Genomic DNA, 16,144 nt, shown 5'->3' on the forward strand with positions numbered 1-16,144 from the left:
TGTGAAAAGTACAAAGCCAACGCTTGGAACAAAGCTGTTGGGTCTCGTCCTCATTAATGAATCTGTTTATTGTTGCTGAGGCTTTTAGACCGCAGCCGGCTTACCTCTTCGCATGTCCGCTGTTAGAGCTCCACCTCGCCCGGCAGCAGAAAGGTCCGATCCCCCTCCTTCAGAAATAACAGCTCAAGGGTCAGAAGCGAAGAAGTCAAAGTTTTTGTTTTGTCGACAGGGTAATACTGTAGTGGCGCAAAGACGACGACAACAAAAACAATTGACCAAAAACGAGAAAAGCTTTTCTGATTTCACGTCACGCAGTGTGAAACAAATACATGTCTTTTTACGTAGACACTACGTACGTACTGTGACGCTTAAATAGACTGAAAGCACAAAATGCACTTTTTTATTTTTATTAATGTGCCCCTTTAATTTGGCCCACGTACACCTCGAGTGTGAAGTAATTTTACAGTTGTTATACTAAAGTCTTCGTCGATGCGTTGTGACCGTCACCGTACAAACCCGTTTACATCGAATACAGTAAGTACCCGGAAAAGGTGGAGTGGATGTACTGACCGGCGTAAAGTCCCGCCGCCTGATCTGAAGGTAACTGCAGGTAAACGGTGTCTCCTCTTCGTAAGGGGAGTACGGCGCTCCCCGAAGCCTGATCCAGCAAACCCTTTTTGTACTCGTCGTAAGTGTATATGACCGGCTCGTTGTTCTTCGTCAGTGCCACCCAAACGTTACTCCCTTTGCAGTGAACGTGGTAAGCAAAGTAGTAGATTCCTGGAACGCTACAAGTGAAGATACCAGTTTGAGGGTTGTAGTCCTGATTGCCGTTGTGCAAAAGTTTGTCAAAGACGATGGGAGAACCGACCAGAGGGAACGGATTGGACAGCTTTGCGGTGAATGCGGGCATCTTCGGGTTGGTTCCGCTGATCTCGCCTCCGTTCTTTAGTTTTTCGCTTTGACCGTCGTAAGGGCCGCTGTGAGGGAGAATCTGGACGAGGTCTGTGTATGTGGCTGATAGTCCCGGAGGACCGGGGGGCCCTGGTGGTCCCGATCGACCTGGAAGTCCAGGGGGGCCGCTGGGACCGGGACTACCTTGAGGACCGATTTGGCCAGGGGGTCCGGGATTTCCCTTGCCTGGATAACCAGGGTTACCTCCTGGGCCTGCTTCACCTTTTTGTCCTGGAAGACCAGGAGGTCCAATTGGTCCCCCTGGTCCTGTAAGTCCAGGAATACCCTGTGGTCCCGTATGGCCTTTGTCTCCAGGCACTCCCCCCTCTCCTTTTGGTCCCGGTAATCCTCCGGCACCAGGGGCACCGGGTAAACCTCTAATACCAGCTTCTCCTTTAGGGCCAATGGGCCCTTGTAAACCTCTCGGTCCAGGTTGTCCGCTCTCTCCTAAATGACCGGGCTGTCCCGGAAGACCCGAAGGTCCCTTTTCACCCTTTGCTCCAGGATTTCCTCTTGGGCCTCCGGCTCCATATTCTCCTTTTAGTCCCGGGAAGCCGATATCACCCGGAAGACCCGTTACGCCTGGTGCGCCGGGCATTCCGTTAAGCCCGGTTGGACCGATCACCCCTGGAAACCCTACTTGACCCTTATCTCCTTTTGGGCCCGATGGTCCCGGAAGTCCGGCGTGTCCCTTGTGACCTTTAGGTCCTGGAAATCCTGTTTTACCGTAACCGGGCAAACCTGGAGGCCCGGTTAAACCAGGAGGGCCCGTTTCACCTTTTCCTCCCGGGAGGCCCGGTTGACCTCTAAAACCGTCATTTCCTGGTTTCCCGATTCCCGGAATCCCCGGGAGTCCTGTTTGGCCCCTTTCGCCGGGTTGTCCCGCAAGCCCGGGTTCTCCGGGAGGACCCGGTTTCCCTGGTATTCCGTGGTGCCCGGGTACACCGTTAGGGCCAGGTTTACCATTGCCGGGGAGACCCATTTGTCCAGGTGGACCGGGTGGTCCGCTAGGTCCTTTCAAACCTGGAAAACCGGGAATACCAAGTCCTTTGTCTCCCTTTGGGCCGGGAACACCAGGGAACCCAGGGGCGCCATTTTGACCGGGTTCTCCCGAAAGGCCCGGCTGTCCCGGTAGACCCTGACCTCCTGGTTTTGAACTCCCAGGGAGTCCGGTGGGACCTGGGAGGCCGGGAGGCCCAGGAAGTCCAGTCGCTCCGTTACCCCCCACTGGACCGAGATTGCCTTTTGGTCCCGGTAGTCCGTGGCCTCCAGGTTTTCCAGGCAATCCTGGCATACCGGGTTTTCCAACTCCTTTGTAGCCCTGAGGACCGGGGGGGCCTGGCTTTCCTGGTAAACCTGGTAATCCCTGTCCTGGTGGCCCAAGAGGGCCCTGTGGCCCCATTGGTCCAGGGGGGCCCTGAATTCCTTTTGGTCCTTCTGGGAAACCTTGTCCATCTGGAAGAGGTAAAGGGGGACCCTTGGCTCCTCTCGGAAAAGTTGGTCCTGTGAACAAAAGAAAACAGAAATAATGACTCGTTTATTTGTCAGTTGTCTGTTTATATTTAATTATAATATTCATTATTTTCTTTCTTCTTTCTGTTCATGTTTTCGGGGAGCTGTTGTCCATTACCGGCGGTCATTGGGAGAAGGGCTCCGGACAGGTCACCGCTGAAAGACGTCACAGTTTAGAGTAGCCGATGAAGTCAACTTGCATGTTTTTACAAATGTTGGCGGAAACCAGAGCATTGAGAGAAAACCCATCTCTGAACAATGAAGACAGCAGTACAAACAGACGGCTCCACCGAGCTGCCATGTGGTTATTTGAAGATTAATAACCTTCATACGCATTATGTTTAATACGAGTCTGGTGGGACCTGGGAGGTTAGGGTTAGGGTTAGGGTTAGGGTTAAATGCTTGAGCTTTGGTGTGCTCAAGCATGTTTATAAAAACGCCTCACCTTTTTGCGGTCTTTGTTTTCCCATTTGCAACGGCAGCTGATTTCCGTACTGAGGCAGCAACGGCATCTCGTTTCCCAGGAACTGCTGCTGCTGAAACCCGTCGTTGTACTGCGGTATGGGCTGGTGGTGCTGCTGCAGGGGCTGTTTCTGTCCGTAGTACGCTCCACCGTGAACCGAGGGCAACGCGCACAACTGGAACAGGAAGATGAGATGATCGAAAAAGTAGAAGGGTGCAGCCGCCATTTTCTGTTGGTACACGAGAAAAAGAAATGAGTTGTTAAAACTGTTAACTCTCATTGCTGTCTTGGGCAATGATTAAACTGTTATTGTTATTCTTAACATTATTATTTTCAGTTTAAAAAAGCAACATCCCCTAACCAATTCTTAGGGTTTGACAAGTAAGAACATTTGACTATTTATTCAACTTGAGTCCTTAAAAGAACAGTTCAACTAATTTCATCTGCATAGATTCCCAGGATCAATCGATCAATTCACTTTATTTTGGTAAATTATCAACATTAAACACAAGAAATAAAAAGACAATAATGATGGGTTCATCATTTACCAAAAAAGGAACAGGCTGAAGCCAAAGCTTCAGCCAAAGCTTACTTGCAAAAAAGAACATAACTTAAAATCGTCATTCAGGTCATTCCATAGTTTAACACCAATAACTGAAACACACCTTGACTTTACCTGACTTTTCTCTTTTTGCACATTCAAATATAAACAAACCTCGCAAATTATATTTATTGTCTTAACTTAAATCATTTCTGAATAGCGGAAATTTTGTTCAGTGCTTTAACATTATTTCCAATATTTTTATCTATACAACATCTTTAAATTTGAATGTATTACTTTGAATAAAGAGTTTATCAGTTGGTTCACAGAATCCCACCTTATTAATAAGCCGTATAGCTTTTTCTTTCAAATTAACTAAAATATCAATGGTTGTTTTACTTGCATTTCCCCAAATTTCCGAGCAATAAGACAAATAAGGCATGACCAAAGAAAAATATATAATATGCAAGCCTTTAACATTTATTAAATATTAATATATTTCTAATGTATTCAATATTAGGCTTCCAAATAAGTTTATTATCTATAATAATCCCTAAAAATTTTGTCTCATAAACTCTAACAATTTCAACTCCATATAGCTTTACATTATTATAGATTTGATTACCAGAAAATACCATGAATTTGGTTTTCCTTTCATTTAATGACAACTTCTTGCATAAAATTCCCAGTCATCCGAGACTGTTATTTATTTATTTTTTTGCTAATCATCATCAGAGCTTTCAAACAGAAAAGGTGCGAGGATCTCTCATGAGTTCATCTCATCCTACTCTTCTGATATTTACACCAACCGAACCCAAAAAGGTCCAACAATCAACATCAGTATCTGCGGTTGAGATGAGGCACAACAAAACCAGAACCACAAACGCTCCAGAGTCTGCAGCCGTCATAACGAATGGTCTCGGCTTGAAACATGCTGGACTGTTCGTCTTTATGCCCCCTGTGTTTATCTCAAAGTCAATTTACATACTTTATATACGGATAAAATAATATAACTACAAGGCTCTGCTGGGAAGTGGGAAGTTTTGAACAGGATCCCTTGAACATGTTTTTGCTTAAGCGATCTGTTAAGTTCTGCCAAAAGAACTCCGCAAAAACAAATATGAGTGGGTGAGTGTACGCTTTCCTCAGCTGGGGTATTTGTATATTTAGTGGATCAAAGCTTTGGAACGGCTGCAGTTATTAAAGTAAGATTTGCTTACATTTTTGGGAAACAAGTTCCTGCTGAACTAATCCAAGAGGTATCGGGCTAATTGTTTCCACGGAAATATTTCCTGATGTTTATCCACACTGACAGCATGTTCGTGGACTAAAAGTGGTGCGTAAAAATTTAAACGGCTACATCTTGATATGAGTGAGAAACTAAGGACAGGGCAGTCATGTGCATGGTCACTTTTACAATTAAAAAAACAAAACCTTAGCTTCTTCCCACCTTGCAAAACAAACGAAGGACGTCAGTCCTTCTGAACGTCACCGACTTGGTCTGGCTTCTCCTTTGCTTGAAGGTGCTTTCCAGGTGCAGTCCTTTTGGGCCCTGTGGAACAAAAAAAAACAAAAACAAATTCAGTTTGATGAATTTCAACATCCATTTGGGGTTTGGAGCCATCTCCACCTGGCAGACCTAAAGAGGTATGAGTGGTGCTGTGACATATTATCAGATTTATTTAGATCCGTTCATAACTGCTGCACACAAACCAATAAATTACCAAAACAAGAATACAATAATCCACAATAAGAGCAGTATCAGTTTTTGTGTGATGAAGCCTCATGACATAAATGATGACAGCTTTAGATCCAATAAACTTTGTTCACACCCTGACGTGGAAGAAGACATGTCCACTCTCCTCTAAAAGAGCTTCAGTTTCCAGATGTTTACATCTGGTTCAGATACACAACTTAGAATATAGCATTACTGCGTCATAACGAATGGTCACACTTCATTTTTAGGTGAGTAAAACTGTTGGAAGACGCGACTAAAGTGTCTTAATTCGTTGATTATTTAAACAATAAATAGGGCTGAATGTGTCCTCGTGTTCAGGTTGGTCTTTTTTCTTCCATCCTGTAGTTTTAAAACAGCTGACCACATGTCTAACAGTCACATCTGATCACAGCTGGATTTTTTGTTAAAACCTCCACCTGTTAACGCCCTCACTGCCCCAACTTTGTTGCATCGACAGGAAAACCTGTCCACCTTTAAGCTGCAGAGTCCTGATTACACAAAGTCCGGATCACGAGTCGTCTTTTTGTTCCCAGACGGCGTAATGGGACAGCAATTCAAGTGTCTGGACCACAAACTGAAACTGTGGTAAGTGCTGAATTATAAGAACGTTACACGTCGTTTCCTGGTGATCCTGTATGGTGAATTCAATGACCTCCTGAATTCATGTTTTCCATCATACGGGTTGCAGTTAACGTCTAACATGTTTGATTTTCTGCTCCAAGGCTTTTGAAATTTTCCATTCAGGAACTTTTTCACAGCTTTTTCCAAAAGCTTGGAAAATAAATGTAAATATGTAAATTTCAAGTATTTTTCCCAATGTCGAATTAACAAATGTAATTTAACAGCAGAAACAAACGTTTTAAAGCAAACTGCCAGGCAAAATGCAAGCTAGCTAAAATTTACATTAACAAAAGTATCACCCAGGTGATAAATCTGCTGCTCTGGAACACTAACAACGCCAAGGCGGAAAGACATCAGCAATGATCTTAGATTGAGGGGCAGCAACAATTCAATTCACTTTGTTTATATAACACTAAATCACAGCAGAAGTCTCAGGGCTCCGCACAAAAACATGCACATACATCACAAAAAGCCAATTAGTAAAAGTTGTCTCTCTAAGGAAGGCAGCAGGTTGAATCTTCACTTCGTCGCAGTCTCTCATGCTTTCTCTAAGAAAGGTTAAAGGTCACTTCCAAACTGTTTGCTTTCCAATATTCTGTAGAATAATGGACATTCAGACTGAAAGATTGTGAAAAATAATGGATTACAGGATTGATCTTTACTTTTCTCTTCATGGGAAACAGACTGACTCACTCCTCCCTAGACTCTGCTTCCAATATTCCGATATCTTGAATATAAGCTCCTGTGTTGACTTTGGGGAGCAGAGCTTTGATTTGGAGCTTCCTGTTCAGACCTGGGACTCTGATGTTAATTATTAATTGTCTTTAAAGCTCTCTGTATGTTGTGCACCGTACATAAATAAACATGTTGAGTGATTTCATCTAACAGTGCCTGGAAATTGTTCTTTTTCCACAACAATGCCTCAGCAAATTTCCTTCCGAAGCAACATATCTGGAGAAAACTAAAAAACACCCCATTCCAGCTGTCAGCACGGTGGGGGAGGGCTGATGGTTTGGGCTGATTCTGGAGTCAGATGTGAGGCCATCTGTCTGACAAACAGGACAATGATCCCAAACACAGCAGCTCATCTACAACAGAACCAGAACCTCAGAGAGCTGAGCAGGAACCAACGAGCTGAAGCAACGCTGGAAAGAAGAGTGGGCCACAACTGCTCCACAACTACATTAGAGACTGTTAAGGGAGAAAACACCACAATAAGATAAGCACAAATAGCTCAAGCAGCAGATTAAAGGGAAACAAGAAGCAGCTTTGTTTTCTGTTTTATAAGTCCAAGCTGGAGTCTACTGGATGTTTTTATGCAAAAAAACTAATAAAAATCTACAGACACGTCTGTATGTGTTGCCTGATGACAATCCCTTGGAACCGGGAGCGCCTCTTCCTGCCCCGGCCGTCTGGGCTCGGTGACGAGCCGCAGGTCTTTTATCACCTCCAGCTCGGCTTCGAAAGTAATCAAATTTCTATTTCTGCTTCGTGTTGCGCCCCTGACTGATTCCAGATGGATTCGGCTCCGCTGCTCGATAAACAAATGATAAGGAGCAGAGGCGTGTCATCGCTTACAGTCTGAATCACCCGCGGTCGGGCCTGGAGTTTGGCTTTTTAACAGACTGGAGGAGGTTTATGGTGAACACCGGGTTAGGAGGGATCCTAGGGGCCTGGAGAAGGTGTTTTTGTCAGTCAGAACTGGACAGAAACTGCATTTAAAAAGCAGCAAAAGAAAAACCAACAAAGACTGAAGAACTGATAACCAACACCTCTTTAAAATGAGTCTGGCTCGTCGTTTTGTGCAAAAGTCTCCAGTTGTCCCTCGTTTTTCTTTTTGCTTTGCCGTCAGTGAGGCAGGCAGATCAGCAGAGGGCGCCAAAGTTTAGTTATGAGACATTTTCACCCAAGAAAGAAGGAAATCAATCCAGCAAATACCGTGTTTTCTGACTCATTTGTTGTGCAGCGTACTTTTGGTTTCCTGGTTTGCTTTTTGGGTTTACACTCCCATTCCTGTCTGATTCGGTGGGAATTATCCGTCTAAATCATCCAACAACCACGTCGCTTTCTCCCGCTTTCTGGACTTGTTAAGAACAAAAACAATTTGAAGAACATTGTTCAACTTCTTCACACGTAAACCATTTCTTTGCAGAGACTTTCATGGACTAAAACCGTCTGCTTTCTGATCCACTAACCTTTGACACAAGCTTTTATTTTTTTGGTTTTCACCTCCACCTCCTCGCCCGTCTCTCTGACAGATTTTTCCTCTCCTGCAGTTCTGCGGACCACAAGTCACCGAATGTCTGCCCACAGTTTTCATCTCAGGCAATAAGAATCGCACCGGGAGGAAAATTATTTTCCTATTAGCCTTAGAGTTCTGTCAAAACAGAGTATCTGATGTCAATGGATAGCAGCGACTCACGGTTTTACATACTTTCAGAAGGTTTATGGGGTTTATTTTGCATGACATGTTCCACTCTCTCACACAGCAGGAAGGAAACACTTCTGAGGCTTTTAGCTCTTCGGTTTGAAGGTTTTGCCTGCATGTCGTCTGGTTTCGCCAAATTTCTTCATATTTGCGCTGGCTCTCAGATGGAAGTCTCTCACAAAACAATGAATACTTTCATGGGCAACAACAATGTTTGGCCAATAACCAGATCTGATAACTTATACCATGCTGAAACCACAGACACCACAGGGGAATTTTGCAGTTTTCGGGTGAATTAATATTCTTTGTGAACTGTGTAAATAAGTAAAAAGCAGCACAAACTGAACAAGACGCCACAAAAAGTCTCCTGAAATCGGTTTCTGCTTCCTTCCTATCAAAGTTTGCTTCTCTAGAAGAAGCAGGGAAGTGGATTTAATGTGTATAAAATACAATTTTAACAGATTTTAAACTAATTGAGCCTTTATGCTGCAGAGAACAGATGGCTTTGTTTAAACTGCATGCTGACGCCCCAAAAAAGGGTTAAATTTGAGTTTCACAACTCCAGTAAACGTCCTAAAACCAAACAAAAACAAAGCTGGGCTTTGTTCATATAATCTAAATTAAGTGTGGTAGTAGCTGAGACCGATCTCCAACACATACTCTGAGGGATAACTCGTGCTAAATCTTGGTTTAAAACTTTAGCACGCGACATGGCAGGCCATACGCATTCTTATAACAGGTGCAAAATGCAGCAGCAGCAGGTAGCTGTAGCACTTTTGGTGCCGACATGAAACAGGAAGTTGATATTTCCGCTGGATATCGACGCTCTCTGAAACTCGGCAGATGTTCTAAGGCTTTTTAAAACAGCGTTGGGGTAAGTGGGACTAGCCATTAGCCCGTTCATTCCGTCCAAATAACCTCTGCAACTGAGGAGCAGGGCCGTAGCTCCCACTGAGGACACCGAGGTCCGGACCTCAGTGTTTCTCTGCTGTGTATATTATAAAAACATGAATCCAAACAAGGCTTTTGAACGATGTGGTTCTCTGCGTAGCTCCACCAGTTTCCTGTAGGAGGCGCTGCAACTGTGTGACAAACTCAATGTCTACGAAGAAGAGCGCAGCTTTGCTAACTTACTGCTAAAATAAAGACCAGAAGAAGAAGAAGCGCCACTTACGGTGAAACACAACCGAGGTAACTCGCTGAAAATATTCTCCTTCGATTCCACGAAGCTGAAGTTGGTTTCCGATTCGGAAAATGGCTAAAGGGCGATTCCACCTAATTTTTCCCTCCCTTCTCCCTCTAGTTAAAAAACTACAACACTTAGACACTTCAAACCTGGAGCAGATTATTCTGGACTGATTGCAGAACATTTAAAACCAAGTGTGTGATCTGTGAAACCATCATCTGATCTGTGAAACCTCAATAAAGGGCGACTTCAGCATCTGGACCACACTAGAACTGGTCCAGCTCCAAAACTACAACACCTCACTGGTATTTGATAAAAAGGTGAAATCTATGCTAAAATCTTGTGTTTTGAATCAACATTCATATAAACTTGCCTAGCTGACATTTACGTGGTTTATTATTTCCTTTTTTAGGCGTTCAGGTGAGTCTCTTTACAAACTGTTCGATGGTTTCTAAAAATAAAACGGAGCTAATCTCAACCAGACGGGGGCTTTCCAGAGTCGTGTCATTAAAGCTTTTCTTTTTTAATCACGCAGGACATTAAAAATCCAAAAATACTCAGAGTACGAAACTTTCCAGATGACCAGTAATCGGTGTAATTTAGATGCTGGGATGCAGTCAGACATTTAAAACGTGCCGTGTGGGGACGATGATTCTGAATTTACTGCTGAAGATTTCCCTCTGAAGATGCTCCTCGTCGAGCGTTTCCTCTCGTGACAGAAAAGAAATCGTCTGCGAAGCTTCACAGAGATCATAAAGAGAGCGGGTCTAGAGAAGAATAATCTGCTAAAAGAAAACCATTTAGAGGAAAAATACGATCCTGTCCGAATTGTTTAGTCAGCAGATAAAAAGGATTATAAGTCCGTCTGTTTGGGAGTTTAATTTTAGATTACAGTCCGGCTGAGTCACCATCGTTTTCCTGTTTTCACTCAAACTTCTGCAGACTTTGTGGCGTTTCAGCCGTTCAAACGTCAAAAAACCCTTTTGGGTTATTGTAACTTTTATACTTTTTTACTTTATTTACAAATAATTAACGCATTGAGTTCTCTTCAGTCTCTTCAAAAACATTGTTCTGTCTGCTTCAGCAAACTGGATCTATATTTGTCTTGTTATGTAAACTGTTTCAGCTTCGACAGCAGATTTCAGGAAAGTCATTCAGCGCTCGGCAAAAAACATTTCCTTTAATTCAGGATTATTTAGCTTTGGGTTTGTCTCACAATATGAAATGAATCTTTGGGATATTTGAACACAAGGTCTAAAACCTTAAAAAACACTTTTTTTGATAAAAAGTAAAATAAATAGTGTGCAATTTGATTTTTTCAGGAAAAAAATCAAAAGTTGTACTAGAAAAATATATTTTTTAAATGTGTCTGAGGACACAGAATCTGCTCAAACACTAAACATATTTTTGGTTTTTTTATGGATTAGCCACACAATTGATCAAATCTGCAGTCAGTCAGAAAAAACCTGGAAGAGTTTGTTTTTTACTAAACCGGAGAATTTAGGAAGAACTTGGAAAAGGAGCAGCTCAAAAGTCAGACTCCAACAACTTTCAGCTGTTGTAAAATAATTGATTAGGAAACTCAAACGGAGCCAAAAGCAAACTAGAAATTAATTTAGAAACTGAGTTTTGAGCTGCAGCACGACTCGACCTTTTCCTCTTTTTGTAAGACGATTTAGACAAACGACTCTCAGTTAAAAGGTTTAGCTTAATTAGCTGCAGCGGCCATCTTGAATCAGGCCTAATAATCAGTTAGAGATGCACATCCGTTCACTGGGTCCTGTGATATTTTGCTAACATGACAAACAAACAGCAATGAGTTTTAAAGCAGTCGATTAAATCCCTAAATATTTACAAGCGCAGCCACCCGAGCAGCTTTTAGCTCGTTAACTCAGCAGGGAGGTAATTAACTGAAAGCTTAGCTGGATAATTAAAGCTTCTCACGAACTCCAGATTTTACAATTAGAGTTTATTAAAAAACTGCTAAGGAGCTAATCATCTATCAAGCCTGAGAAGCTCGTTCTTCAGCTGGAACCGAAACATGTCTGGTTTCTGGCTCCTAAAAAGCTGCAGAAAAAGCTGCAGAAGAAAGAGCTCATCAGAGACGTTTCACGGCGTCAGAAAGCAGGGAGCTCTCAGTCAGTGGAAGGGAAAAGGAGAGTTTTAAAGCATTGTCACTAAAACCAAAACTCTGCTTGTTTATGTAAAACTTCCAGCCTTAACAGATTTAAAACCCAACCCTTTCCTTCCTCACTGAAGGTTTCTGCAGCAGAGCAGATATCTGGAGCCGGTGCTAAATCCTGTCAAGATGCTGCACAGTGCATTTACTTTAACAAGCTAAAGCCAGAGTTATTCTTCCCAGGTGGATCTTCTGGATTTTTCATTTCTTTTCCTCCGTGCACGAGGAACGCTGTCAGATATCGTCTGCGGAGACGTCTGTCAGCAGAAAAACCTTCCAGCTGCAAACTGCGATGTCTACCCAAACATTTGCTCTTTGTTTACATTTTCCTCTCAGTCATCTCGCGTCTCAAAGAGTCGCTTCTGGGTTCTTTTTTGTTTTTTCCTCCCCGAGAATTCAAACAAACAAAAGGAGGTAAAGGAGGAAACATTCCAGCCTCGGCGCTGCCTGCGTAAGAGCCCTGCATCCAAAAAAACCTAAACAATCAAACTCTGCTGCCCGGCGGGTGACGGATGACCTACCTTTGACTGCTGCTGCTGCTGCTGCTGCTGCAGAGGGGGAGTTCGGGACGGACGCTTTACAGCAGCTCTGGTGAAACTTTGGCTTTTATCTGCAGGTGGGTGGAGCAGAACGAGCCGAGAGGGGAGAAGCACCAGATCTGTACATGTGAGGGAAGGGAAAACAAGATTTCTGTGAGGGCAGAAACCACGACTGGAAGCGTGTGTTTGCAACATTCGGAGGCTAGACGGAGAAAAGTGAGAGGGGAAGAGGAAAACCCAAACAGCTGCGTGACTATTTATCAGGCAGGAGGAAGATTCCCACTCGACTTGGAGCTCTCGGCACATTCTTCGCATGCAGAAAGATTTAAAGGCAGGGTCTCACTCTGGTTAGCCGGCGTTCGCTGAGGTCGAGCTCGAGCTGAGAGGGAAGGTTCCTGTGGCCGTTCCAGGTCATAAAACCAGTTCACCACAGAGTCCAACAGGAAGCAGCCACAGGACCTGGGCACTTTGCAGTCGCTGAGTCGACTGTGAACTCCTCCGTAGAGTCAAAACCGAAACAGCTACGTTTCTGGAGGAAAGCAAACACCTCATACCCTGTGTCGAGCACGGTGGCAGAGATGTGATGATTTGGAACGTTATGCAACCATAGGACCTGAGCTTCTCACAGTCAATGAGTCAAACATGAACTCATCTGTATGATAAAAGTATTTAGGAATCAAAACAACAACATATCTGGAGAACAAATACCTCATATCGACTGCGGTGGAGGGTTCATGATTTGGCTTGATTTGAAGCCACAGCCTCCAGGAAATCTCGCAGTCATTGAGTCCATCATGAACTCCTTTCTGGAGTCAAAACCAAAACAGCAACATATCTGGAGAAAAAAAATAAATAAAAATAAAGTCATACTGAGTGCCAAGCAAGGTGGTGGAGGGTTCATGATTTGGGCTTTTCAGAACAGGACCTGGAAATCTCGCAGTCATTCAGTCGACCACAAACTCCTCTGTAGACCAGAGGACAGATGTTTACCCAGAATGCACTGCAGCTGTCAGCACGGTGGTGGAGGGCTGATGGTTTGGGCTGATTCTGGAGTCAGATGTGAGGCCATCTGTCCGACAAACAGGACAATGATCCCAAACACAGCAGCTAATCTACAACAGAACCAGAACCTCAGAGAGCTGAGCAGGAACCAATGAGCTGAAGCAACGCTGGAAAGAAGAGTGGGCCAAATATGCTCTATTATACACAATAACGTGATAAAAAAATATAACTACTCAGTTATGCCAAAAGTGGCTGAATCACAGTTTAAAGTTTTACATGATCCATCAGAACTTATTTTTAATGTAAACTAAGATGTTAAACCTTCAAATATATGGTCAGCCATCATTGCACGCATCAACTTCTCTGCATTACCAAACCCAGTTCTGTCCAGTTAAAAGGTAGATTTGGTGAAACTTTATTTTCTCTTAATATTTATATTTTAAAATTCTCTAAAATCTATCAAAGAGGATCCGTTTTATTATTTTTTTTACTGTGTCAGAAGCAGAGCCAGGGGACGGTAAAAAGCTTGTTGAGATCGAACAAATGATTCCTTTCACTTTTGATTGTGGAGCTATTTTGGTTCTCCGGCGTGTTCTCCTCCAGGAGCTGCTCAGAAAGAAAACACAGCTCTCAGCTCGACTCGCACGGCAAATCTCTGCTTGTTAAAGTAATTTGAAATGCAAATAGTCCTGACTTAAGCAACTGTTCGGTTCACACGCCTCTGTAACGGCTTTATTTTGTCATCCTAACTGCAGAAGCTTTTCAGCTTTTTCCCCCAGCAGAGGAAACACTGACCTCATGCAGAATTCCTCCTCAAATGGTTTTATTGAAGCCCGACGAGTCGACCAGGAGGCCAGCGTGAAAAGCTCTTTACTCCGTGCTTCTTTATACCTGGACTGGGCCGCAGAGTCAAAACTAACGGCACGCTCCTGCAGAAAGGTTCACAACAATTATTTCACTGAGAACATCAATAACATGAAGGCAGGTTTAGTCTGAGAGGTTAAAGTGATGCATTTAGGAAAACAAAAGTTAGGATTCAGATCTTTTGAAGTGGGGTTCTGTGAGGAAAGATATAAGCAGCGAACATCTTACCTGTTGCAGATAGCTCCAAGGAGGTAGCGTCTGTCAGTCTGCGGGCAAGATTACAGATATGAACGGATTTTCATCAAGTTCTCAGGAAACGTCAAACACGATGCAAGAAACAGGTGATTTAGGTGCCGATTGGTCAAAGGTCAAAGTCACAGGTGATCCTGTTATCTGACTAACGTAGGGATCTCTGGACACCTCATGTGTCTGGAATGATGCCTATTGATTTCATGGTCACAGGGGACTCCTTTGTCACCTCCGTCAAGGAGCTTATGTTTTCAGAAGTGTTTCTTTTTAAATAAAAACTAACAAACAGATTTGGATGATTTTTTTCACTGTTTTTTATCGACGCTCTGGCCTCGGTGGAGGTTTGGGCTCCGAGTCCTTCTGGTCGCTGCGTTTTATTGCCTCGGAAGTCGGAACTCGGTTCTGGGAATGCCATCAGACTCGACTTCACCAGCAGCGGGATTTTATGCTCAGCGACAGCAGAACAGTTTGATAACAAAGGATTTTCAAACATTGTTGCATCGGGTTCATTTAATGGAGACTGCACAGTTCTTTGTCCCGGACAAAGACTGGATTACTGAGACACAAACAGACAGAAACGAAAATAAACTTTTCTTCCCGCTTCTGTCTCAACGTTCAAGTCCACCATTTTGGATTTTGAGTCCACGCTGCAGCCTTCAGACGGCTTTAATCTCAAAGATTTCACAGCAGCTCGTTATAAATACTTACAGTTATCTGCAAACACAAACGGTAGCAGCAGCTAGCTGTAGCCGAAGTTGTAGCATTTTCCCTGGAATAACAGAGGAATTCAAAGCTGATATTGATGTAAAAGTTTATAAAACAACATTTGTCTGGAGTCATTGTAAGCCTCATCGATCTGATCAGAATTAAACCGTTTGTCCATCTACAACAGGTGAGATTAACTGTTCATTATCTTTCTACAGAACCCAGCCTTAAAAGGAACCTGTTCCTCACTTTGTGTACTCATCATCTTGTATCAGCAGTGTGCAACGATAAAAAGAAGAAGACTAAACCGTTTGCAGCCTGACGCTTTGTGTCCGGAGTCTGAATCCTTTTCAGCAGCATTTTTCCTCAGAGACATGAGGGGTTTTTCAGTTTTGTGTTGACTTCAGACGCTCTCAGTTCATGACAGAAGCGAAACGATCGATGGTGCACGCTGTACTTCAGAGAAACATAAAAAACAGACAATCTGACGAGGAAATGCTGCAACTAGATCAGCGGTCTACAACCAAAACACTCATTTCTGTCTCTTTTTCCTCTAAATATTCATCTAAAGCTGCAGAGCCTTTTGATTTCGAGGAAAGTTGTAGTGAAATGTAATAAAAGTCAGCTTCGGGTTGGTGGTTTTTAACCGTAAACATGTGGTTAAAGAAAGTTTTTTGTTAATTAGAACTTCATTTGTGCAAATAGATTGAAGCGGTTTATTTGTCTCAAGGTTCTGCTGATTAAATGACTAAATTAAAAAAAGTTGTAACTGTGCCTTTAAGCACCCCAGAGCTGATCAGAGTGTTTTGCATTATTGTGCAGACGCTGACAGTCTCTTATACTCGACCTGCTTTTTGTTCAGTTTCTGTTTTAGATCACTTGGAAAGATTTCCAGCCTGTAGTTACATGATGTCATTACATGAAACGCTGCAAACCAAATATCACTTACAGCTGTGGGGCACGAGGCCTAATGGTCCTGACGCGATGAGGCTGAACTGCGATCGTGTTCCCAGTCAAAATACACACATGGAGCGCAGAGGAGAGGTTCTGCATCAGTCATCGCCGTCTGCAGGACTTCCTCGCAGGGAAACAAGCGAAGCCTCTGATTCCTGTTGGAACCGGCTGCTCTCTGCAGCAACGAGTCGTTTTCTCTCATGACCACT

The 16,144-nt window shown here is 43.4% G+C and overlaps 1 protein-coding gene across 4 annotated transcripts; it reads right to left on the reverse strand.

The window, feature by feature from the left end:
• Nucleotides 1–373: 373 nt before the first annotated feature.
• On the reverse strand, nucleotides 374–16,113 carry LOC108242181 (collagen alpha-1(VIII) chain). Of its 4 annotated transcripts, XM_037973960.1 has the most exons (11): nucleotides 15,931–16,113; nucleotides 14,985–15,045; nucleotides 14,256–14,293; nucleotides 13,959–14,092; nucleotides 13,087–13,273; nucleotides 12,870–12,996; nucleotides 12,505–12,716; nucleotides 12,144–12,280; nucleotides 4,921–5,022; nucleotides 2,912–3,158; nucleotides 374–2,457 (listed from the first exon to the last, which is right to left on the reverse strand). In XM_037973960.1, the coding sequence occupies exons 10-11, from the start codon at nucleotides 3,153–3,155 to the stop codon at nucleotides 521–523; spliced, it is 2,181 nt and encodes a 726-aa protein (XP_037829888.1). In that variant the 5' UTR covers nucleotides 3,156–3,158; nucleotides 4,921–5,022; nucleotides 12,144–12,280; nucleotides 12,505–12,716; nucleotides 12,870–12,996; nucleotides 13,087–13,273; nucleotides 13,959–14,092; nucleotides 14,256–14,293; nucleotides 14,985–15,045; nucleotides 15,931–16,113; the 3' UTR covers nucleotides 374–520. The 4 variants fall into 4 exon arrangements, with proteins under 4 accessions (XP_037829888.1, XP_037829889.1, XP_017282351.1 ...); XM_037973961.1 differs by lacking the exon at nucleotides 14,985–15,045 and having other exon boundaries at nucleotides 15,931–16,051; XM_017426862.3 differs by lacking the exons at nucleotides 14,985–15,045; nucleotides 15,931–16,113 and having other exon boundaries at nucleotides 13,087–13,230; nucleotides 14,256–14,934.
• Nucleotides 16,114–16,144: the final 31 nt, after the last annotated feature.

This window comes from Kryptolebias marmoratus, linkage group LG23, assembly GCF_001649575.2.
Source record: "Kryptolebias marmoratus isolate JLee-2015 linkage group LG23, ASM164957v2, whole genome shotgun sequence".
NCBI classification, from domain to species: Eukaryota; Metazoa; Chordata; class Actinopteri; order Cyprinodontiformes; family Rivulidae; genus Kryptolebias; species Kryptolebias marmoratus.

Excerpts from the sequence above, each read along its gene's own strand:
- LOC108242181 (XM_037973960.1), bottom strand. The coding sequence starts at position 3,155 with ATGGCGGCTGCACCCTTCTACTTTTTCGATCATCTCATCTTCCTGTTC. Across the intron at positions 2,458-2,911 it reads AAAACAAAGACCGCAAAAAG|GACCAACTTTTCCGAGAGGA; the intron begins GTGAGGCGTTTT and ends TTTTGTTCACAG.